Below are 23,774 nucleotides of genomic sequence, written 5' to 3'. Positions count from 1 at the left end.
AGATTGAGAAGCAGAACTCACTTTCTCATGCCATTGATCTGAGATATATACACTTTTATTTCTGTCATCAACATGCTTTTATTTGTTTTTTTTTTCTGTGCCTTTCTTTTCCTTTCTTGCCTTCTTTAAAACAAAGACTTTCGGTTTCATTGTTTTTTCCCCAACTTCTTTTTTTTTAACAACTATCTTTGAGACATAACTGTGGATATCTAACAAATTCTAATATAAATCAACATTTTGATGCTCCTCTAACAATCTAAAAACCTCAGAACATTAATTTTAAACACTGATCCATCTAACATTTTCTTCATGTTTTAGTTTTATCCTATTTTTTTTTTTTGAGATGGAGTCTTGCTCTTATCACCCAGGCTGGAGTGCAATGGTGCCAACTTGGCTCACTGCAACCTCCACCTCCTGGGTTCAAGCAATTCTCCTGCCTCAGCCTTCCGAGTAGCTGGGATTACAGGCACCCACCGCCACTCCCAGCTAATTTTTGTATTTTTAGTAGAGTTGGGGTTTCACCATGTTGGCCAGGCTGGCTGATCTTGAACTCCTGACCTCAGGTGATCTGCCCGTCTCAGCCTCCCAAAGCGCTGAGATTATAGGTGTGAGCCATGGCGCCCAGCCTATTGTTTTATTTTTTGAAACACACTCTCACTGTCGCCCAGGCTGGAGTACAGTGGTGCTATCTCGGCTCTCTGCAACCTCCGCCTTCCAGGTTCAAGCAATTATCCTACTTCAGCCTCCAGAGTAGCTGGGACTACAGGCGTGAGCCACAATGCCTGGCTAATTTTTTGTATTTTTAGTAGAGGTGGGGGTTTCACCATGTTGCCCAGGCTAGTCTCGAACTCCTGGCCTCAAGTGATCTGCCCGTCTTGGCCTCCCAAAAATGCTGGGATTACAGGCATGAGCCACTGTGTCCAGCCATCATCACAATTTTAGGCAGAAAAATGTTTACATTTGCTTAATATTTACTGATTTCTTTGCTTCTCTTACTTCTTGCTTTGAGGCCTCCCTTCAGAGTTCATTTCTTTAATTCAGAAGTACATCTTTTAGAACTTCTGCTAATGATGGTCTATTGGTGGTAAACTCTATATCAATGTTTTGGGGGTTTTTAAATTGTTCTTCTTTGTTTTTCTTACATCTTTGCCCTCATTCTTTGTTCTTTTGTTTTTTGTTTTTTGTTTTTTTTTTCTGATACATGATCTCACTCTGTTGTTCAGGCTAGAGTGCAATGGCGCGATCTCAGCTCACGACAACCTCTCTCTCCTGGGTTCAAGTGATCCTCCTGCCTTAGCCTCCCAAGTAGCTGGGATTACAAGCGTGCACCGCCACATCTGGCTAATTTTTGTATTTTTAGTAGAGGCAGGGTTTCACCATGTTGGTCAGGCTGGTCTCGAGCTCCTGACCTCAAGTGATCCACCCGCCTTGGCCTCCCAAAGTGCTGGGATTACAGGCATAAGCCACCATGCCTGTCCTCACTCTTGAGATATATTTCTGGGCACACAATTATGGGTTTACTTTTATTTTTCGTCAGCTCTTTGGAGATAATATTCCACTGGATACTGGCTTCCACTGTTGTTTGGAGAAATATGCTGTTGATCTAATTATTGTTCTTTTGTAGGTATTTGTCTTCTCTGACAGCTTTGTCTTGGTACCCTTCAATTTCACTATAATGTATCTAGGTAAGATTTTTGTTTTTTCTGCATGGTATGTATTGTCCTTTCTGTGTCTGTGGATGCATGGATGCAGTTCTGAAAATTCTCAGCCATTCTCTTCAAATAGTGCTTCTCCTTTTTTTTTGTCTCTATTTCCTCCTTTTAGAATTCCAAAGAGACCTGTGATGGGTTTTCTCTTTTTACTCTCTTACTTTTCCTCTCTTTCATTTTCTACGTCTTTGTCACTCTGTGGTGCTCTAGCTAACTTTTTTTTTGAAACGGAATCTCGCTCTGTTGCCCAGGCTGGAGTGCAGTGGCGCGATCTCGGCTCACTGCAAGCTCCGCCTGCCGGGTTCACGCCATTCTCCTGCCTCAGCCTCTCGAGTAGCTGGGACTATAAGTGCCCGCCACCACGCCCGGCTAATTTTTTGTATTTTTAGTAGAGACGGGGTTTCAACGTGTTAGCCAGGATGGTCTCGATCTCCCAAGCTGTGATCCGCCCACCTTGGCCTCCCAAAGTGCTGGGATTACAGGCGTGAGCCACCGTGCCCGGCCTCTAGCTAACTTTTTTCAGCTCTTTCAATTCTTCGACTCTCTCCTTCGCTGTATATAATCTGATGTTTAACCCATTCACAGAGTTTTAAATTTCAGCAATTAAATTCCTTCAAGTTCTATTATCTAGTTCTTTTTAAAATTCATCTGGTCATTTTTGACACCTCTTGTTGCTTGCTCATTCTTGTGAGTCTACCTTTTATTTCTATGTATATAAAATGTACTTTAATGTGTATATTCCACTAGTGTATATATTCCATCCATCAGATGTTATAGTCAACATCTGATAATTCCAGTATCTTATGTCCTTGAACGTCTAAATTTTGCTAGTCTCTAACTGAAGTGGTGACAAGCGAACTTGCCTCTAGGGGAGGTCCTTCTGTTGAATTTTCTTGCTGCTCACTGCTCTAGCTCCAACTTGTCAGCTTTTGGGGGTGGGACAGGTGGTGCTGAAGGAGTTACTATGTTTAAAGATTTCTCTGACCAGGAGCAGTGGCTCACTGGCTCACGTCTGTAATCCCAGTACTTTGGGAGGCCAAGGCAGGGGGATCACTTGAGGTCAGGAGTTGGAGACCTGCCTGGCCAACAGGGTGAAACCCTATCTCTACTAAAAACACAAAAATTAGCCAGGCATGGTGGTGGGTGCCTGTAATCCCAGCTACTAGGGAGGCTGAGGCACGAGAATCACTTGAACCCAGGAGGTGGAGGTTGCAGTGAGCTGAGATCACACCTGTGCCCTCCAGCGTGGGCGACAGAATGAGACTCTGTCTCAATAAATAAATAAAAATAAAGATTTCTCTTACTTCCCGTGAGACCAGAATTTCACGAAAAAGAAAATTTTTCTCAAGAATCCAGTTTTGTAAGCCGGGCATGGTGGCTCACACCTGTCACCCAGCACTTTGGCAGGCTGAGGTGGGAGGATCACTTGGGTCCGGGAATTTGAGAGCAGCCTGGGCAATATAGTGAGACCCCACCTCTACAAAACATTTTAAAAATTTGCCAGGCATAATGGTGCATGCCTGTAGACCAAGCTACTCAGGAGGTTGAGGTGGGAGGATTACTTGAGCCCAGGACATTGAATCTGTGGTGAGGTATGATGGCACCACTGCACTCCAGCCTGGGTGATAGAGTGAGACCCTGTCTCAAAAAAAAAAAAAAAAATCCAGTTTTGTAGCTGGAGGGCTTTTTAGAACACCTAATCCACCCTAGTACTAAAAGCTGACATTAATTTTTTGACCCTGGGTCTCAGGTTACAATATCAAAGGAATGGTAGGAGCAGGGGAAAATGGTTATAACCTATTTCTCAGGGGTCTTGGGAAAGAAAGTCATCATAATTTAGCCAAGGGTTTGGAGAAGTCATCTTATATATTTTAAGGTAAGACAAAACCAGTGCAAACAAAACCATACTGGCTCACAAAAGTCAATGATGTGTATATCTTTCCAACTCTGTATTGAGTGACAACATGCCAGTATCTTGAAATTGGCCAATGCTATAAATTAGGGAATTTGTTTTTGAGACCTGGTTGTTATTTATCAGCATACCACTGGACAAAACTCTCCATAGTACAGCCTCATCCATCAATAACCCACTCACACGAACAGTCTAGTGTGAACTCTCGGCTCCATTTGCAGTGGACAGTGACTTGTCCCTGATAAATGGCTTACTCTGGCCTTACTCCCCTGATGGGGTATCAGTGAACCTGGGAGGTGTTCCTCCTCTCCTCTGGCTCCCTCCCCACCCCTCTTCCGATACCTCTCCCACCCCAACACCAGACCTTTTTCCCTCACTCACTCAAGGCCATGACTGATCCCATTGACTTTGCCAGAGTGGATATCTCATATGAACAGTCTTTTCAGAACATCTATTTCACTTGCTTTACACTTAATCACATCCTGTCTTGTGACACCTCTTCCATTATTGCTCTGAGTTTCTAGTTGTTTATTGTTAACAATTAGAATAAATTTAACTAATAGACATGCGTTTTTATCACATATGAGAATGGTGGGTAGCAACCGCTCTTTCAGACAAAGCTCGAGTCTAGATGTCTGTGCCCCAGGTTTAAGTTGGCTTGGCCACCAACTTGTGACCTTGGGGGTGTCATTGTGAGTATGACTGTGTCCCCCATACATCACCTAATATCTGTCATACGGTAGGTGACAAATAACTTGAGTTGACCTTAACTAAAATCCCCCAGCCTGTCATCTCCACATATGTTAAACTGGACCAGAGAATCCAAAAAGATCCTTCTGGCACTCTTATTTGGTGGTTTGATGTCTTGTCTCTACAACTGAATTGTAAGCTCTTTGAGGGCAGGGTTTCCTTAGACAACCTGGCATAACGGGAAGAGCACAGGCTTTGCTGTTGGCTGTATCTGTATTTGAATCTCAGCTCCACTGCCTACTGGTTGTGTTGCCTTGAACAAGTCACTTGTTGGAGAAAATAATTAACTCTGCTTCATGAAGCCATTTGAAGATAATTTTTTTTTTTTTTTTTTTTTTTTTTTTTTTAAGACGGAGTCTCGCTCTGTCGCCCAGGCTGGAGTGCAGTGGCCGGATCTCAGCTCACTGCAAGCTCCGCCTCCCGGGTTCCCGCCATTCTCCTGCCTCAGCCTCCCGAGTAGCTGGGACCACAGGCGCCCGCCACCTCGCCCGGCTAGTTTTTTGTATTTTTAGTAGAGACGGGGTTTCACCGTATTAGCCAGGATGGTCTCGATCTCCTGACCTCGTGATCCGCCCGTCTCGGCCTCCCAAAGTGCTGGGATTACAGGCTTGAGCCACCACGCCCGGCCCATTTGAAGATAATTAAGAGAATGTTTGTAGAGCATGAGACATAGTGCCTGGTATACAGCAAGGGCTTCCTGCCCTGGGATCTGTGGGGTCTCTGAACAGCATTCTACAGTGGCTGCAGAGCCTGAAAATCCATCAGGAGGTTCGCCTGACACATTCTTTCTTTTTGATTTGACTGTGGTCAGAAGTTTTAGCACCCAGATTTTGAGGACATCATGCATGCCCTCCCTGTCTCCAAGACCACTCCAACTCCCAAAGCAGATACACAGATGGTGGTTCTCAGGGCTCATTCCTTCCCCCTGTACAGGCTGTTTCTTCATGACCCCAACTTCCTCCCCAAGCCCTGTAGGGAGGCTTCTGGGGTACAGAATAGGCAGGGGCCTGGGCCAAGGGTGAGAGAAACAGAGGGAAGAGAAAGCAGCCAGGGCCCCACTGGAGCTAGGCACCCCCATGCATGAATAAAGCCAGGCATAGAGGAGAGGCGAGTGGGTGGATGTGGAATTTGGCAGATGATTTCCCTTTTCCTTTTCAGGAAATCAAAAGCTAGTTCAGAGAAGGTTGAGTTTATGGGAATTCAAGAGGGCGAGGTAATTTTAAATCTTCACAAGAATAAACTCATCTAAGAGCAGGAGGTGGGGCCAGGGCTGCGAGGGTTTAACCTTATAGGCTGTAGCCCCACTGAGAGCCACTGGGCCCCATTCAGCCCTTGCCCCACTGAGCACTCAAAGGCTACACCTGGGCCCTCACCCCCAGGCCCAACAAGACATTTCCTTCTCCACCCATTAGGTTTCTAGGGATGTCCCAACGTATCATCTCTTTGCCCAGAGGCCATAGCCCCAGACACAGGTTTCTTCCCAGGATCTCTACCTTTGATGCTCAGATTCTTAGCTGAGAAAGAAACAGGCCTAAAACTCACCGACAAATTCCGGCGTCCCAAAAATGTTCTTAAATTCAACTCCATCTTCTATTTCGTGAGCCAGACCAAAGTCAATCAGCTTGATGTGTGGAATAGGAATATTCTTGTCTAACAACATAATGTTTTCTGGCTGGACAACAAAAAGGAGAAAAAAAAAAAGGAAGGAAGGAAGAAAAGAAAAAAAAAGACGATAATTAAAGGCTGGTTGGTTTGTGTTTTGGCTTTGGGGTTTGGGGTGGGACTTGGTGTTCTTTTTAGGAGACTGAAACAGCATAAACTCTTCCTTGTTTTTGTGTCCTCAGTCTTCTCTGTGAACTCAAAGACAGGCAAAGCATTGAGGGCAAGGCCTGGGTTTTACTAAACCTTCTGCTCACAGCAGAACTGAAGACTCTAGCCTTCATCTCCGTTCTGTCTCTGAGTGGCAGATCCCTTTAATGCAGTGCCTCTGTTTTCCCATCTGTCAAATGGGGTCAGAGATACTTGCAGCATTTCCTGTAAACAAACCCAGCACTGCTGTGTGAGTGTGAAAGGGAGGGGGACATCCCAGCTTAGCCTCTGTTTATACTTGGCTTACTGACTTGGTCTTCCTGACCGCCTCTTTCCCCTGGCCAGCCAGCTTCCTGTTGACAACATTCCCCTCCTCTAGATTAACTGTGTAGCCCACATTTCTCTCTGTGTTTAACTAATTTTGGTCCTCAGCAGGACATAGGAAAAAATGCACCCCATTTCCAGGGAAAATACCAGCCGCTCAGGCTATTTCCAGCCCAGCAAGCAGCTGCCAGGTCTGACACAACAATGCAGGTGTGTGCGGGGTAGGGGACAGCCCCTCACACACCCATGGGCCTGGCCCTCGCACATCCCAAACTCCCAGTGAGGCTGCAATGGAATCCTGAGCTCTCCCTTCTCACTCCCACCCAACCACTCAGACTATGGTCCCCTCTGCTTCACCCACTTTCTCCCACCACACAACTTTCCTTCACTCCACTCTAAAGGAAATGTCCCGAAAACACAATCCACACAAAATCCGTATACAAATGTTCACAGCAGCATATTCCCAATAGCCCTGAAGGGGAAACAGTGAATGAATGGATAAACAAGATGTGAACACCCATAGCACATCTAGTATCCACATGTGAATGCTATTTGGCCATAAAAAGGAATGAAGTCAAAAAAATAAAAAGGAATGAAATACTGCTGGGCACGGTGGCTCACGCCCGTAATCCTAGAACTTTGGAAGGTCGAGGCGGGTGGATTACTTGAGGTCAGGAGTTTGAGACCAGCCTGGCCAACATGGCAAAACCCCTGTCTCTTCAAAAAATACAAAAGCTGGGTGTGGTGGTGCACTTCTGTAGTCCCAGCTACTCAGGAGGCTGAGGCAGGAGAATCGCTTAACCCAGGAGGTGGAGGTTGCAGTGAGCCAAGATCATGCCACTGCACTCCAGCCTAGGCAACAGAGTGAGTCTCCATCTCAATAAATAAATAAATAAATAAATTTAATTTAATTAAATATAAAGAGGAATGAAGTATTGATACCTGCTACAGCAGCAATGAACCTTGAAAACATTATGCTAAGGGAAAGAACCAGTCACAAAAGACAAAAAATATTCCATTGATACAAAATACCCAGAATAGGCAAATCCACAGAGACAGAAAATAGATTAGTCGTCGCCTAGGATTGGGGGAATGGAGAGATGGGGAGTACAAGGTTTCTTTTCTATTTTCTATAAATGATGGTGGTGTTGGTTATTTAACTTCGTAAACGGTACACATTAAGTGAATAAATTATATAGTATGTGAATTATATCACCATAAAGCTATTAAATAAAAAAAATATTTAAGAAAATCGAACATCCCTGTTTCTTAAAGCACTCAAGGGCTTCCATACCTTGCACCTTTGCGCACGCCATCTGCTCTGCCTGGAAAGCCTTCTGTTCAGTCTCTGCCCATTGAAATCCTAGCTGGGCTTCAAAGTCTAACTCAATCCACCATGTTCTTGCAGACTTTCCTCAGCAACCCTAAGCACCCTCCACCACCCCCAGGAGTGAGCCCCACCCTCCTCCAGGCCCCACCAAGGTTATTTGAACCTTTCTGTGATGAATATTTGGCATGCTTTCTCTTGTCTAGCGATCCTTTGCTGTTTTTATCATAGCTCCCCTACCAGAGCTTTCTTCAGCTGGAAGGAGGATTCATATCTTTGCATCTTTGCATCTTTGCCCCTGCAGTGCCCAGCATAGCAGCTGGCGTGCTGAGGGTGACCCTAGCTGTTAGCTGGACTGATACTGAATCTGGACGGATGCCTCCCCCATGTGCCCCTGGCTGCCTATGGTCTCTGTGACCTTCCAGCTGGAAACTTCCACTCAAGGGAGCTGGCTGAGGCCTTCCCCAACTTTTTTTCCTTTTTTAAAAAAATAAATAACACATTTCCTTTTGCATTTTTTGCTTTTTTATTCTTCTTCCCCTCTGGAGATTACTCTCAACACGGTTTTGAAAATGTGTCCAAGTCTTTCCCCAAGGCACCGCAAATTTCCCCAAGGCCGTACAGAAAGGAGCATGAGGGTAGGCGAGGTCAGCTTATGACCTGGAGAGGATCCAGGAAAATGGGCCCACTCCAGCACCCCTGAACATCCCACTGGGGGCTACCCACAGACCCCAAGTGTCCTGGCACCCCATGCAGTCAGCTGCAACCTCCCGACTGCCAACTATCTCCCAGGTAGACAGTTTCACCCTCTTAGGAACTTCTCCTCTCCTCCAGGGAAAAGACCCTGAGACATGTCTCCGGTGCTGAAAGGCCATGGCCCCAGCCCTCCCAACCACCATAGCTGAGGGCCTAGGACACTGCCACACACCACATGCTGACTGGGGGTGGGAGCCACAGTGGGCGGAGGTGGAAACACCAGATGTGGTGATCCCCAGGACTATGGAGCAGCAGGGATGAGGTGGTGGAGGGGAAGAATTGAGGCTGAAATCTCCAAGGCAACGCTGCCTGAGAGATGGGAAGTCTCCTTCCTCACATCCACTCACCTCTGTGGCACACAGTCCAGGAGAGATGGTTTCCCCACTGGCCTATAAGAACCTCAGGGCAGGCTGGGCACAGTGGCTCACGCGTGTAATCCTAGCACTTTGGGAGGCCGAGGCTGGGGGATCACCTGAGGTCAGGAGTTCGAGACCAACCTGGCCAATATGGTGAAACCCCATCTCTACTAAAAATATAAAAATTAGCTGGGTGTGGTGGCATGCGCCTGTAATTCCAGCTACTCGGGTGGCTGAGATAGAAGAATCAGTTGAACCCAGAAGGCGGAGGCTGCAGTGAGCCGAGAACACACCACTACACTCCAGCCTGGGCAACAAAGTGAGACTCCATTTCAAAACAACAACAACAACAACAACAAAAAAAAAGAACCTCAGGGCAAGACCATGTTCCCCCCACCCCCCCAGTCCCATCTGTCCTCAGCCCCACCCTAAGAATCTAACACACGCCGGGCACGGTGGCTCACGCCTGTAATCCTAGCACTTTGGGAGGCCGAGGCGGGCGGATCACAAGGTCAGGAGATCGAGACCACGGTGAAACCCCGTCTCTACTAAAAATACAAAAAATTAGCCGGGCGCGGTTGTGGGCGCCTGTAGTCCCAGCTACTCGGGAGGCTGAGGCAGGAGAATGGCGTGAACCCGGGAGGCGGAGCTTGCAGTGAGCTGAGATCCGGCCACTGCACTCCAGCCTGGGCAACAGAGCGAGACTCCGTCTCAAAAAAAAAAAAAAAAAAAAAAAAAAAAGAATCTAACACACAGCAGGTGACTTCTCTCCTGCTTGGAACACTCTCCCCGCACTACCCGAACCCCAAACCTGGTTAGTTCCTATTCACATTTCAGCAAAGGTAGTACCTCCTCCAGAAGGCCTTTCCTGCTCTTTCCCTGCCTACCACCCTCCCCAGTTCCCAAAGTACCCTGTAATACCCGAATGCGGTGCTTCTTACTCTGATGAGTTTGTCTGCTTGTCTCCCTCTACTGGGTTGCCCAAGGGTTTTGTTCCTGTCATCTCCCCAGAGGTTGGGATAGAGCCTGATATCCAGCAGGCGCTCAATATATGTGCCCTAAGTGAAGACAGGTGCCCCGATTAAGCCCCTGCAATATACAGGACCCAGTGCTAAGCAAACATGCGACATACTTTATACTTCATTGAACTCTCAACTACCTCATGTGCTGGGTGTTACCATTCCTCTTTTGGGAAAAAAAAAAAAAAAAGAAACCATGACTGGCCAGGTGTGGTGGCTCACGCCTGTAATCCCAGAACTTTGGGAGGCAGAGACAGGAGGATTGCTTAAGCCCAGGAGTTCAAGACCAGCCAAGGCAACATGGCGAAACCCTGTCTCTACAAAAAAAAATTTAAAAATTAGCCCAGCATGGTGGCACACACTTGTAGTCCCAGCTACTCAGGATACTGAAGTGGGAGGATCACCTGAGTCCAGGAGGTTGAGGCTGCAATAAGCTATGATTGTGCCACTATACTCCAGACCTGGCAACAGAGTGAGACCCTGTCAAAAAGAAAAAAAGAAAAGAAAAGCAATGAAACCAAGACTATAACATTAGCTTGTATTATCCTTCATTAGGAATTTTAACCTTTATCTCTCAGGCCCCAAAGCCTGTGCTCCTAACCACTAAACTAAATGATTCCCCTTCCTTGCTTCTCAGGGGTCTTATTAATCTAGCCCAGGGGGACCGGGTGCAGTGGCTCATGCCTGTAATCCCAGCACTTTGGGAGGCTGAAGTAGGTGGATCACTTGAGGTCAGGAGTTCAAGACTAGCCCAACATGGTGAAACTCTGACTCTACTAAAAAAGATACAAAAATTAGCTGGGTGTGGTGGCACATGCCTGTAGTCACCACTACTCAGGAAGCTGAGGCCAGAGAATTGCTTGAACCCGGGAAGCAGAGGCTGCAGTGAGCTGAGATCGTACCACTGTAATCCAGTCTGGGCAACAGAGAGGGACTCTGTCTCAAAAAAAAAAAAAAAAAAACTATCCCAGACAGAAGCAGCAATGCCACTCTGGCCTGGCAACCTGGGGCAACCTCATGCCTGGCTCAGACACAGCTGTTTCCTCCTCTGGCACCTGCGTCCTACCCCAGGTTGCCTTTTCTTCTGGTGATGCTTCCATGCAAGTGAGTAGCCCCAGACCCCATCCCTGGCCTCAGGAGCTCCTGAGCAGGAGGTCCTCAAGTCAGATGAGAAAACGGAGGTCCTGGCAGAGGGAACACCCAAGCTGGGTCTGGATAAAGGGATGTAGCCTGGGAGTTTCAGGCTGGAAGGTGGCCATGGGGCAGCAGGAATGCTCTGTTGGGTGGTCAGGACCCGGGTTCTTATCCCCACCTTCACCACTCATTGGGCCATTTGGACCAGACATACCCACAGACTCAGACCTGCCCTGATTGGGAGTAAAGAGAGGCCATGGCTCCCTGCCATCCAGTGATGTTTCTACTTCCGTCCTAGCCCACCACGGTGCCTATAGGCTGGCCAGGGGATTTGGGCCGCCAAACCTGAAGCTCCACCTGCTTTCAGACAGGCTTCCTTCTTGCTGTCCCAAGCTCCACTACTGGCCTTGATGACAGCCAGGACAGAGGGCAAGGACTAACATTTACAGCATGTTTACTAAGCCAGATTTGATGCTAGTGCTCTGTGTGATCCTTGCAGCCATCCTGAGTGACAGGTACTGTTATCAACTCCATTTCACAGATAAGCAAACGGGGCTCACACAGGGCTAAATGATTTGCCCAAGGTGCAACAGTTTGTAATGTCACAGTCAGTGGGGAGCAGTGGGGTGGGGGCTTCCCTGGCAGTCCAATCCCTTTCTTCCCAACACATCACTGAGTCTGGCTAAATATCTTCAGTGTTCCCACTGGCCACCGGAGAAAGTCCAAACGCCCTGCCTGATATTTGAGGTAGTCAAGGCACTGGCTGCCCCATGCTCTCTTTCCAGCCTCACCACCCATCCCTTGCCTGTACCTGCTCTATATCCCCGCAGGGTGGGCACTACCACTCCAGAACGACATCTCAACTCCATCCTTGCTCTGGCTTGGAATGCCTGTCCTACTCCTCTTCATTTTCAGAGCCTCTTCCCCCTCAACCCTGCCTCCTCTTACTCCCTTACTTAAAAGAGAGAGAATCTTTTTTTTAAAAAAAGAGATGAGATGTTGCCCAGACTGGATTTAAACTCCTGAGCTCAAGTGATCCTCCCCGCTCAGCCTCCTGAGTAGTTGGGATTACAGACACGAGCCACCCTAACACCCAGCTAACTCCCTTAGTTCTCACTGAGCTTCCCCCGACCCTGCACTCTAACCCCTCAGTGTTGATGACCCTGGCCTGCTGGCAGTCCTAAGCTGTAGGCTGTCTCTCACAGGTGATGCCACTTTCCTAGGTGGCAGGCTTTTCCCTGGGAAAATTCAAATTGGTTTTAGGGTTCCTGGCATCCCCTGTGGCATCTTGCATCCTGCATGTTCCATTAATATTTGGGGAAATGAATTGAAAGAATCCAGGGCCAGAGGCTCCTCCTTTTCTGCCCCATGGAGGCCCCGCACCACCACTAGGGGCTCCAGAGTGCACTGTGATGGGGACTGAGCAGGAGGGAACGGGACTAAGGGAGGGTCCAAAAGGAAGCTAAGGGTCAGCAAAGTGGCAGTTCCCCACGGATTTAGTCTAAGCTTCTCTGCTTCCTCCCTCCTCAAACAGAGCAGCGTGGTGAAAAAGAGGCCAGGCCTGAGGATTGGAAAACTGCACACACATCCAGCTCCACCACCCAAGGCCGTGTGAGCTTAAGCAGGCCACGTCCTTTCTCTGGGCCTCAGCCCCCCAACTCTGAGTCAGGCAGTGGATGGTATCCAAAGCCCCTTCAAGCTCTAGGCTCTGCAGTTTCGAGATGGCACAACCTCCCAAGCTGGCTGGGAAAATTCCTACTGCTTTGGGTTCTAAGGCAGGACTTGTAAAGGCGCAGGTCTCCTGGCCCCAGGTCAGGAAGGAAGAACAGGCTGCTGCAAGCACACACTGCTGGGTCCAAGCCAGAGTGCCCTCTGGGGCAGTCCGATCCTATCCATACTCCTCACTCCTGTCGTTCTCCTCCAGCTTTATTTACTTCAACCAAATACTTCACCCACACACCTGACATCACCTCCAAAGCATGGCTGGAAGGAGGGGTCACATTCCCACAGGTGCTGCCACTGCCCAGCCCAGGGCCTGCCTGCCACCAGGAGGCAGAAATACCCTTGTCAAAACAAACCCACCCAGCTCATCCCACCAGGGAGGCACCCATGGGAGAGGCCAATGTGCTCCTTTGTGCTCTGGGGGATCTGGCCAGAGGTGCCTGCTGTGGTGCCGACGAGAAGGTGGTCATCCGGTGGGGCACCCATGGCCTATGGGCCCAGCACAACACGTCCTGAAGTCTGAGCAGGATGAAGACACCCTTTCGGGGCTATGTAGTAAAGTACAAAAGACAAAGGCAAGTCTGGGTTCAAATCCCAGCTCTGCTATTCACAATATGAAAATTGGACAAAGACACTGGAGCTCTTAGAGGCTGTTTCCCATCTACAAAATGGGGGCAATACCTACTAAGCCATGGGGTTGCTCTGGGATTGAGAGAGATGGTTTATGTAAGGAGCAGCACCCAGTGAGATTTCAGAGAACAGCGGCTCTGTTTGCCCATTCTTTTCTGGGATGCAGCATGAACAGTCATCCCTGGGAGCTCAGACCAAATCCCCGTTGAATGGTGAATTACCTGCACTCAGCTGAACAGCCATACCCTTTCACACACCCACCTCCTCCTCCCCACTCAGCTTGTTTCCCTCCTCCCACCCCATTTCACCCCCAGACTCGCATTTTTGGGGCTGCAGGGGACCTCAGAGATCATTTAGTCCCTTCATGTCACAGCAGCCCAGAGACATCAAGAAACTACCAAGGTCACTGAGCAAGAACCCCCAGCCCGGCGCCCTCTCCAGATGCCCGTGTGGCCTGCTTGCTGCTGAGTGAGGCTGCTCTGCTCAGCAAAGCAGAGGCCCAGCCGGGGCTGTGCTGTGGGGATAAGGAAGCTACCTACGAATCTTCACCGGCCACGTCAAGCACAGCCCCAGATTACTCAGGCAGTGCTGGGTAACCTGAGAAAAGAAGGCCGCTCCATGTCAGGCCTCTGTGGACAGGTTTCCAGGGTGCTCAGCTCCCTCTCCTCACACACTGTCGATGGGACCACAGGCAGCCCCTCCCCACAAGTCTCCAGTGTGGCCCATGTCCAGTGCCTGCCTCTGTGTGGCATTCAAGGCCCTGCTGCCCCGCCCCCTACTGCCTGCCGCTTTCCCTCTGCTACATGCCTACCACCTCTTCATTACCCCATCCCACCCTGCAGTTCACTCCGCTGGAACAGCCTTCCTGACAAGCTCCTTCTCCCCCTCCCCACCCAGTTCCCACACACACTGGAACTTCTTCTATGACCTCCCTCCCCTCCAACACAGAGCTAGTTGTTCCCAGCTTGCACACGCCTCTAGCAGAAAGCCAGCTGCACTACAATTCCTTCCTTACATGTCCTATCCCCACTGTATTAAAACCCCATGAGACAGGACAAGAGCCTTGCCTTTCATTTCCATCCCCAGCACCCAAGGGTGGCTGGCATTACACCAGGGCCCAGTTACTGTTTACTGGACAAATAAAGAAATGGGCCAATGCACTCACAGAGGCATCTCTTGCACATCCTGCTCTTGGAGAATATAGATAATGGCTAAGTGCGCATGTCTTGGAATCTGGGTTCGGATCCCAGCTCTGCCATTTACCAGCAGCCTGACAAGTTATCTACCAGCAGCCTGACACTGGGCAAGTGATTGAACCTCTCTCAGCATAGGTTTCTCACCTATAAATTAGGAATAACAATCATAAAACCTACCTCAAGAGGGTTACTAGGAGGATCAAACAAGGCATATAAAGAGGCCTATAGGTGTCATCTTAATTTCTGTGACTATTTCCTTGATGATGTCTCTCCATCCCAGAATGAGAATCTTTATCATCTGCCTATTGAACTCCTAATCACATTTCCAGGCCCTGCCCAAATCTTCTGTCCTCCAGAAGCATCATCTGGATATGCAGCCCAGCTCTTCTTCCTTCTCCCATCTCCATTCATGCAACAAGCTTGACCCATAGCACCAACCAATGCCAAGAGTTCTGTGAGTTAGTCTTGCCTTCCCCACTTGTATTTGTTCATTCTCGAATTGCTGTAATGAAATACCTGATGGGCTCATGCCTGTAATCCCAGCAGTTTGGGAGGCAGAGGTGGGCAAATCACCTGAGGTCAGGAGTTCGAGACCAGCCTGGCCAACATAGCGAAACCCCATCTCTAAGAAAAAATGGAAAAATATTAGCTGGGTGGGATGGCACACACCTGTAATCCCAGCTACTTCTGAGGCTGAGGTAGGAGAATCGCTTGAACCTGGGAGGCGGAGGTTGCAGTGAGCGGAGATTGTACCACTGCACTCCAGCCTGCATGATGGAGTGAGACTCCATCTCAAAAAAAAAAAAAAAAAAAAGAAAGAGAGATTTAACTGGCTCATGGTTCCATAGGCTGTACAGGAAATAGCAGCTTTTGCTTCTGGAGAGGCCTCAAGAAACTTACAATCATGGCAGAAGACAAAGGGAAAGCAGGCACATCTTACCTGGCCAGAGAAGGAGCAAGAGAGAGAGAGAGGGGAGGTGCCTCATACTTTTAAACAACCTGATCTTGTGAGAACTCACTATCATGAGAACAGCACCAAGGCACTAAGAGGGAAATCCGCCCCCATGATCCAGTCACCTCCCAACAGGCCCCATCTCCAACACTGAGGATCACAATTCAACATGAGATTTGGGTGGGGACACAGATCCAAAGCATATCACTGCCAGACAGCACACTTGCTGAAGGCAGGGCCTGCTTCTTACACTCCTCCTGCGTCCCTCCACACACCCAGCCTAGAGGTCCGTGTAGAACAAAACTTGTAGCACCTCACATTTGGTCCTCACCCTGTAAAGCAAGTGCTGTCACGACCCCAGTTCTACAGATGAAGAAACCAAGGCACAAGAGATCATTTGCCCACAATGCCTCAGCTAATAGGTAGTGGAGCTGAGATTCAAGCGCAGGCTGACCTCAAATCCTGTGAGCTTTCCACTCTCCCACACAGCCTCCCTTCCTCTAGCTGATGCCAGCGTGCCTTCTGAGGTCACCCTTGCCTGCTGGTTTGCCATTTCCAACCTAGCTCTGGTGCCTCATCAGTTTGCTGCCCAGCTCCTTGTTTTTCCCAGAAAACCCACAGTTGTGGCTTAGGAAAGGGCCTGAACTCAGTTGCACTTGGATTTGTTAAACCACAGCCTCTGGCTATCACCCATGGCTGCCTCTTCCTCCGGGGTAGGGCACTGTGTGGCTCTGACCTCCTGTTGCCCTACTGGGTAAAGCAGGAAAGAAAACCACTACCTGCCCTGTCTCTATACTCTCATGGGATAAAGGCAGAGAAATAAAAATTCAATTTCAAGGCCATTCCAGGACCACTGGCTTTCAGTCCTGGGCTAAGCAGCACCCTGGCTTTACGGTCTGTGCCACACAACACCAGCATCTGCCACGGGCTTTCCCTGCCCTTCCCTTTATCAGACCCTCAAAGCCAATGGGTGAGGCTGGGATGGATGTTGCCCCCATCTAACCAGTGAGGAGCCTGGGCCTGGATTCAGGCATTCTGGGCACCCAGCTGTGCTTCAGGGAGTCCCCTATCTGTGCTAATTGCCTATTGGAATTCCCAAACCAACTAAATCCAACTCACCAGGAGCTGGGCTCCAAGAGTCATGACTTTGAAGCAAGCCTGCAAGGAAGTCAAAATCAGTCGGGATCCAGTGTTTAGAAAACCAGTGCTAAAGAGGGCCCCATCCTTAGGTAGATAGGGATTCGATTCCACTTCTACCCATCCCAGCTCTGTGACCTTGGCAAGTCACTCATCTCTTTGAGCCTTGGGTCCCTCACTTGCAAAATGGGAATGTTAATATGGTAAAGCAAATATTGCTCAATGTTGAATGTAAGGAGAGGGTTTAATGATGTCTATTGTATTCTCCCAGTTTCTTCAAGTGTTCTGAAATTTTTTTCCCAGTAAAAAGTTTTGAAGGAAAAAGACTTCCATGCTGTGACTGCTGATAGAAACTCTTTGGTCTGGCCCTGAAACTTGAGTCTCATCCTAACAGATCTTGCCAGTTAGATTTCTACCAAGTCTCACCTACACTCTATGCCGTCAGGTTTTAGTATGGAAATAGCTCCAGGCATAAGTTCAACTTTCAAATGTATGCACAATTAATAAATTTATTGTTAATTAATTAATAATTAATTAATTAAATACAAATTAATTTTTTAAGTATGAGGGATAACTTATTAGAAAGAGAAAGCAATTTTTTTTTTTTGAGACATAGTCTCACTCTATCACCCAAGCTGGAGTGCAGTGGTGCAATCATAGCTCACTGCAGCCTCAACTTCCTAGGCTCAAGTGATCCTCCCATCTCAGCCTCTTGAATAGCTGGGACTACAGGTATGTACCACCATACCTGGCTAATTAAAAAACTTTTTTTTTTTTTTTTTTTTGTAGAGATTCACTCTGTTGCCCACAGTCTCAAATTCCTGGACTCAAGCAATCCTCCTGCCTCAGCCTCCCAAAGTGCTGGGATTACAGCCATGAGCCACAGTGCCCAGCCAGAAAAACAACTATTAGAAAGAAAAAAACACAGTGTAACCAGATGAGAAATTAACTGTGTAAAGGATAAATTTATGGCATAGGATAGGGCTTTGGATTAACTGTGTATAAAAGGCATAACCTAAGGAAGTAAGAAATCTGTAATGTTAGAACCTGGTAAAATAAAATTTGGTGACCTCTAGCTTTGTTTAGTGTTTCCTCACTGGCTAAGTTCAAGTCTCAGCCCTGTCACTTAATACTGTGTAATCTTGGGCAAGTTACTTAACCTCTCTGAATCTCCATTGCCTGTATGTAAAAAAGTGACAAGATCCTATACTTCAGTGAGGATCAAATGAGAAAACAGACATGTAAACACACCATGTTCTAGAAAGTTCCACACATATTTGAAGTATTGTCATCCTCATGACAGCTTGGCCAGCAGACTTCATCGCACATTATTAAAGGACAGCTCACAGAATGACTCACGGCATAGAGGAAATCGGATTTTTTGGAATGTCTTACTCAAGGATTCACCCCTCTTAACACTATTTATATAAAGCAATTTCCCCCTCCCCGGGATTCTGGATTCCCGGCCTGCACAGAATTTTCATCAGTTCTCATGATGTGTTATTTTGGCATAAAATGCCATCAGGCCTGAAAACTTCACCTTCCATTTTTGACTTCTCAAGTTGGATCAGGCTTGGGTGCAGGTTGGGAGTGGGGGAAGACACACCCATACTCAGAGGGGAAGCTCCCAAATCCAAAACAAACACAAAACCACACAAAAATGCCCTCTACAAGGCCCCTTTGTGTTGGAATCACGCACGGGGGTGAGGTTCCTGGGTGATACTGAGCCCTGTTTCCTGGTGATCCATCCCGTGGAAGGTACATCTGGTGCTACCAGGTACCGAAGAGCAGTCAGCCCCAGTGTCCCTTCCATCTATATCAAGATAGGTGACACCATCTATGCACATCACCTCCACCTACCCACATCAGAGGGCTTTCTGTGGTGAATGTACAACACACACCAGGATGATCTCCACTCTGCAGAGACAGAGAGCGCACTCCTTGGCAGTGAGCGTTTGTTGGTGAGAACTGGTTACCTTTTATTTTCGATGGCATCCCCACCGAGTCTCACTGTGGCCAGCTCCTAGTAGATGATGGGCTCTTGGAAGGCAGGTGCCATATCACACTGATGTTTGTCACTCTACCCCCTGACATACAGTAGACCTTCAACAAATGTTCATATCAATACATTGAAATCCACCTGCAATCTCTTCTGTATTTTCCAGGTAAGACGTGAAAAGGCCTTGGCCATCCACGTGTGCCTGGTTTTCACTAACGCATTCACTCATTCATGCTTTCATTCACCCATTCACTCATTTGTTCAACACTAACTCAGCATGTGTTGGGCACTAGGTAGCAGAAAGTGACTCACTGTGATCAATGCTCAGCAGAAGTTTGTACAAAGGGCCAGGTGTGCTGGCTCATGCCTGTAATCTCAGCACTTTGGGAGGCTGAGGTGGGTGGATCACCTGAGGTCAGGAGTTCGAGACCAGCCTGGCCAACATGGTGAAAACCTGTCTCTACTAAAAATACAAACATTAGCCGGGAATGGTGACTGGCGCCTGCAATCCCAGCTACTCGGGAGGTTGAGACAGGAGAATTGTTTCAACCTGGGAGGCGGAGGTTGCAGTGAGCCAAGATCCTGCCACTGCACTCCAGCCTGGGAAATAGAGCAAGATTCCATCTCAAAAAAAAATAGTTTTTACAAAGAACAATGGAAGCAGAAAGGCAAATTAGTTCTTAGTTATGCTTTTCAGAGGTGGCAAGGATGGTGAAGGTGTCCCGGAGGAAATGGCACTTCTGTTGGGCCTTGAGTGATTAGCAGGAAGTCCATGAGCAGAAAAAAAGGAAGAGCAGCAGCATCTGGGATGAGAATAGCACAAACAGAGGAGAAGAGAGGCCAGGATGTGTATCTGTATCTTGTTGCCCAGGGCTAGGTTTTGGAGAGAGGAACAGTGGATGAGGCCAGAAACAGGGCTAAGGCAGTACAAGAAAGGCCCGAGAACGCCATGCTAAGAGTGGGTTCATTCATCCTATGGCTAACAAGGACGCATCACAGATTTTTGGGCAAGAGCAAGCCATGATCTGCTTTTTTTTTTATTTTTTAATGTTTGTGCGTACATGGTAGGTGTATATATTTATGGGGTATGTGAGATATTTTGATACAGGCATACAATGCATAATAATCATATCAGGATAAATGGGGTATCCATCATCTTAAGCATTTACCCTTTGTGTTACAAACAATGCAATTACACTCTTTTAGTAATTTTAAAATGTACAATAACTTATTGTCGGCTATACTCTACTGTGCTATCAAATACTAGATCGTCTTCATTTATCTAACTATATATTTGTACCCATTAACCAGTCTCCCTTCCCCCTACCCCTGGCCTGGCCCCTCTATTCTTCCTAGGCTCTGGCAACCAGAAATTTTTTTATTTCCATGGGATTTGGGGGTACCGGTGGTATTTGGTTACATAAGCTCGTTAGTGGTCATTTGTGAGATTTTGGTGCTCCCATCACCTGAGTAGTATACACTGAACCCAATTTGCAGTCTTTTATCCCTCACCTCCCTCCCACCCTTCCCCCAAGTCCCCAAAGTCCATTGTGTCATTCTCGTGCCTTTGCATCCTCATGACTTAGCTCCCACTTATGAGTGAGAACATACAATGTTTGGTTTTCCATTCCTGGGTTATTTCACTTAGGATAATAGTCTCCAGCTCCATCCAAGTTCTGGCAACCATTTTTCTACTCTCGATCTCTCATGAGTTCAACTGTTTTAATTTTTAGCTTCCATAAATAAGAACATACAAAGTTTGTCTTTCTGTACCTGGCTTATTTCACGTAACACAATGACCTTCAGTTCCCTCCAAGTTGTTGCAAACGACAGGATCTCATTCTCTTTATGGCTGAATAGTACTTATTTGTGTATATTTACTACATTTTCTTTATCCTTTTGTCTGCTGATGGACACTTCGGTGGCTTCCAATTCTTGGCAATTGTGAACAGTACTGGAATAAACACACAAGTGCAGATATTTCTCCAATATACTGATTTCCTTTCTTTTGGGTATATATCTAGCAGTGGGATTGCTGGATCATATGTTAGTTCTATTTTTAGTTTTTTGAGGAACATGCAAATGTTCTCCATAGTGGTTATATTAATTTACATTCCCACCAACAGTGTACGAGGGTTCCCCTTTCTCAGCATTGTTACCAGCATGTTATTGACTGTCTTTTGGATAAAAGCCATTTTAAATGGGGTGAGACGATGATGTCTCACTGTAGTTTCGATTTGCATTTCTCTGATGATCAATGGTGTTGAGTACCTTTTCATATACCTGTTTGCCATTTGTATGTCTTCTTTTTAGAAATGTCTATTCAGATCTTTTGCCCATTTTTTAATCTTTCCTCTGGTGCTGAGTTTGCCCACTTGAATCAGATTATTAGATTTTTTCCTACAGACTCGTTTGAGCTTCTTATACATTCTGGTTATTAATCCCTTGTCACATGGGTTGTTTGCAAATATTTTCTCACATTCGGTGGGTTGTCTCTCTGTTGATTGTTTTCTTTGCTGTGCAGAAGCTTTTTAACTTGATGTGATCCCATTGGTCTATGTTTCTTGGTTACCTGTGCTTGTGGGGTATTACTTAAGAAATCTTTGCCTAATCCAATGTCTTAGAAAGTTTCTCCAATGTTTTCTTTTAGTAGTTTCATAGTTTGAAGCCTTAGGTTTAAGTGTTTAATCCATTTTGAATTTTTATATACAGTAAGAGACAGGGGTCTAGTTTCATTCTTCTGCATATGGGTATGCAGTTTTCCCAGTACCATTTATTGAAGAGATTGTCCTTTCCCCAGTTATGTTGTTGGCATCTTTGTTGAAAATGAGTTCACTGTAGATGTATTTGTTTCTGAGTTCTCTACTCTGTTTCATTGGTGTATGTGTCTGTTTTTATGCCAGTACAATGCTGTTTTGGTTACTATATAGCTTTGTAGTAAAATTTGAAGTCAGATAATGTGATTCCTCCAGTTTTGTTTTTATCTCAGGGTAGCTTTGGCTATTCTGCGTCTTTTGTGGTTCCACATAAATTTTAGGTTTTGTTTTTTCTATTTCTGTTAAGAATGTCACTGGTATTTTGATAGGGATTGCATTGAATCTATAGGTTGCTTTAGGTAGTACAGACATTTTAACAATATTAATTCTCCCAATCCATGAACGTGGAATACCTTTCTATTTTTTTGTGTGTCCTCTTCAATTTCTTTCATCAATGTTTTATAGTTTTCATTATAGAGATCTTTCACTTCTTTGGTTAAGTTAATCCTAGGTTTATTTTTAGCTATTGTAAGTGAGATTACTTTCTTGATTTCTTTTTCAGATAGTTTGCTGTTGGAATATAGAAATACTACTGATTTTTATATGTTGACTTTGTATGCTGCAACTTTATTGAATTTATCAGTTCTAACAATTTTTTTGATGGAGTCTTCAGGTTTTTCCAAATATGAGATTATATCTGCAAACAAGGATAATTTTATTTCTTCCTTTCCAATTTGGATGCCCTTTATTTCTTTCTCTTGTCTGATTGCTCTAGCTAGGACTTCCAGTACTATGTTGAATAACAGTGGTGAAATTGGGCATCCTTGTTGTATTCCAGATTTTAAAGGAAAGGCTTTCAGGTTTTACCCACTCAGTACAATACTAGCAGTGGGTCTGTTATATAAGGCTTTTATTGTGTTGAGATGTTTATCATGCGCGGATGTTGAATTCCATCAAATGCTTTTTCAGCATCAATTGAAACGATTATATGTTTTTTCCTTAATTCTGTTGATATAATGCAACAATGTTCATCAAGGATATGGTCCATAGTTTTATTTGATGTGTTTTTGTCTGGTTTTGGTATAAGAATAATACTGGCCTCTTAGAATTTTTGGAAGTATTCCCCCCTCCATTTTTCAGGATAGTTTGAGTAGGATTGGTATTAGTTCTTTGTTGTTGTTGTTGTTGTTGTCGTTTGAGACAGGGTCTTGCTCTGTCACCTAGACTGGAGTGAAATGGGGTGATCATGGTTCATGTGGCCTCTGCCTCCAGGGTTCAGGTGATCCTCCTATCTCAGCCTCCCAACTAACTGGGACTATAGGCATGCACCACCACACCCAGCTAATTTTTGTATTTTCAGTAGAGATGGGGCTTCTCCATGTTGCCCAGGTTGGTCTTGAACTCCTGAGCTCAAGTGCTCTCCCCACCTCAACCTCCCAAAGTGCTGGGATTATAGGCATGAGCCACAGCACCTGGCCTGGTATTAATTCTTATTTAAATATTTGATAGAATTTAGCAGTAAAGCCACAGTGTCTCAGGCTTTTCTTTGCCAGGAAACTTCTTATTACAGCTTTGATCTTCTTACTTGTTAGTGGTGTGTGCAGGTTTTGGATTTCTTCATGGTTCAATCCTGGTAGGTTGTACATGTCTAGGAATGTTTCCATTTCCTCTAGGTTTTCCAGCCTATTGGAAATCATGTAGCTGCTCACAGTAGCCACTAATGATCCTTTGAGTTTCTGTAGTATCAGTTGTAATGTCTCCTTTTTTGTCTCTGATTTTATTTATTTGGGTCTTTTTTCCTCTAACTAGGTCTGGTTGAAAGTTTGTTGATTTTATCTTTTCAAAAAACCAACTTTTTGTTTCATTGAACTTTTGTATTGCTTTCTTCATTTCACTTTTATTTAGTTCTCTTCTGATCTTTATTATTTCTTTTCTTCTACTAATTTTGGGTTTGGTTTGCTTTTGCAAACCAAACTTCCCTCTTAAGACTGCTTTCAATATATCCCATAGGTTTTGGTACGTTGTATTCCCATTATCATTTGTTTCAAGAAATTTTTCAATTTCCTTCTTAATTTCTTCAATAGCCCACTGGTCATTCGAAGCATATTATTTAATTCCCATGTGTTTGTATAGTTTCCAAAATTCCTCTGTTACTGTTTTTTAGTTTTATTCCATTGTGGTCAGAGAAGATACTTGATATGATTTCAATTAGAAAATTTTTTTTTAGACGGAGTCTCGCTCTGTCACCCAGGCTGGAGTGCAGTGGCGCAATCTCAGCTCACTGCA

General features: G+C 46.1%; 1 protein-coding gene across 4 annotated transcripts in view; it reads right to left on the bottom strand.

Annotated features, from left to right (window-relative positions):
* The window catches only part of LOC105488766 (death associated protein kinase 2), a 141,458-nt gene that overhangs the window by 26,742 nt on the left and 90,942 nt on the right, over positions 1–23,774 (bottom strand). For all 4 annotated transcript variants that reach the window (XM_011753188.3, XM_011753224.3, XM_011753171.3 and 1 more), the window contains exon 5: positions 5,914–6,043. In XM_011753188.3, the coding sequence (XP_011751490.2) occupies positions 5,914–6,043 (130 nt within the window). The remainder of the gene's footprint in view (positions 1–5,913; positions 6,044–23,774) is intronic.

The sequence above is a fragment of the Macaca nemestrina genome, chromosome 7 (genome assembly GCF_043159975.1).
Source record: "Macaca nemestrina isolate mMacNem1 chromosome 7, mMacNem.hap1, whole genome shotgun sequence".
Lineage (NCBI taxonomy): Eukaryota > Metazoa > Chordata > Mammalia > Primates > Cercopithecidae > Macaca > Macaca nemestrina.
The sequence above is the reverse complement of the archived record's forward strand: the minus strand, read 5'-3'. Positions and strand labels throughout refer to the sequence as shown.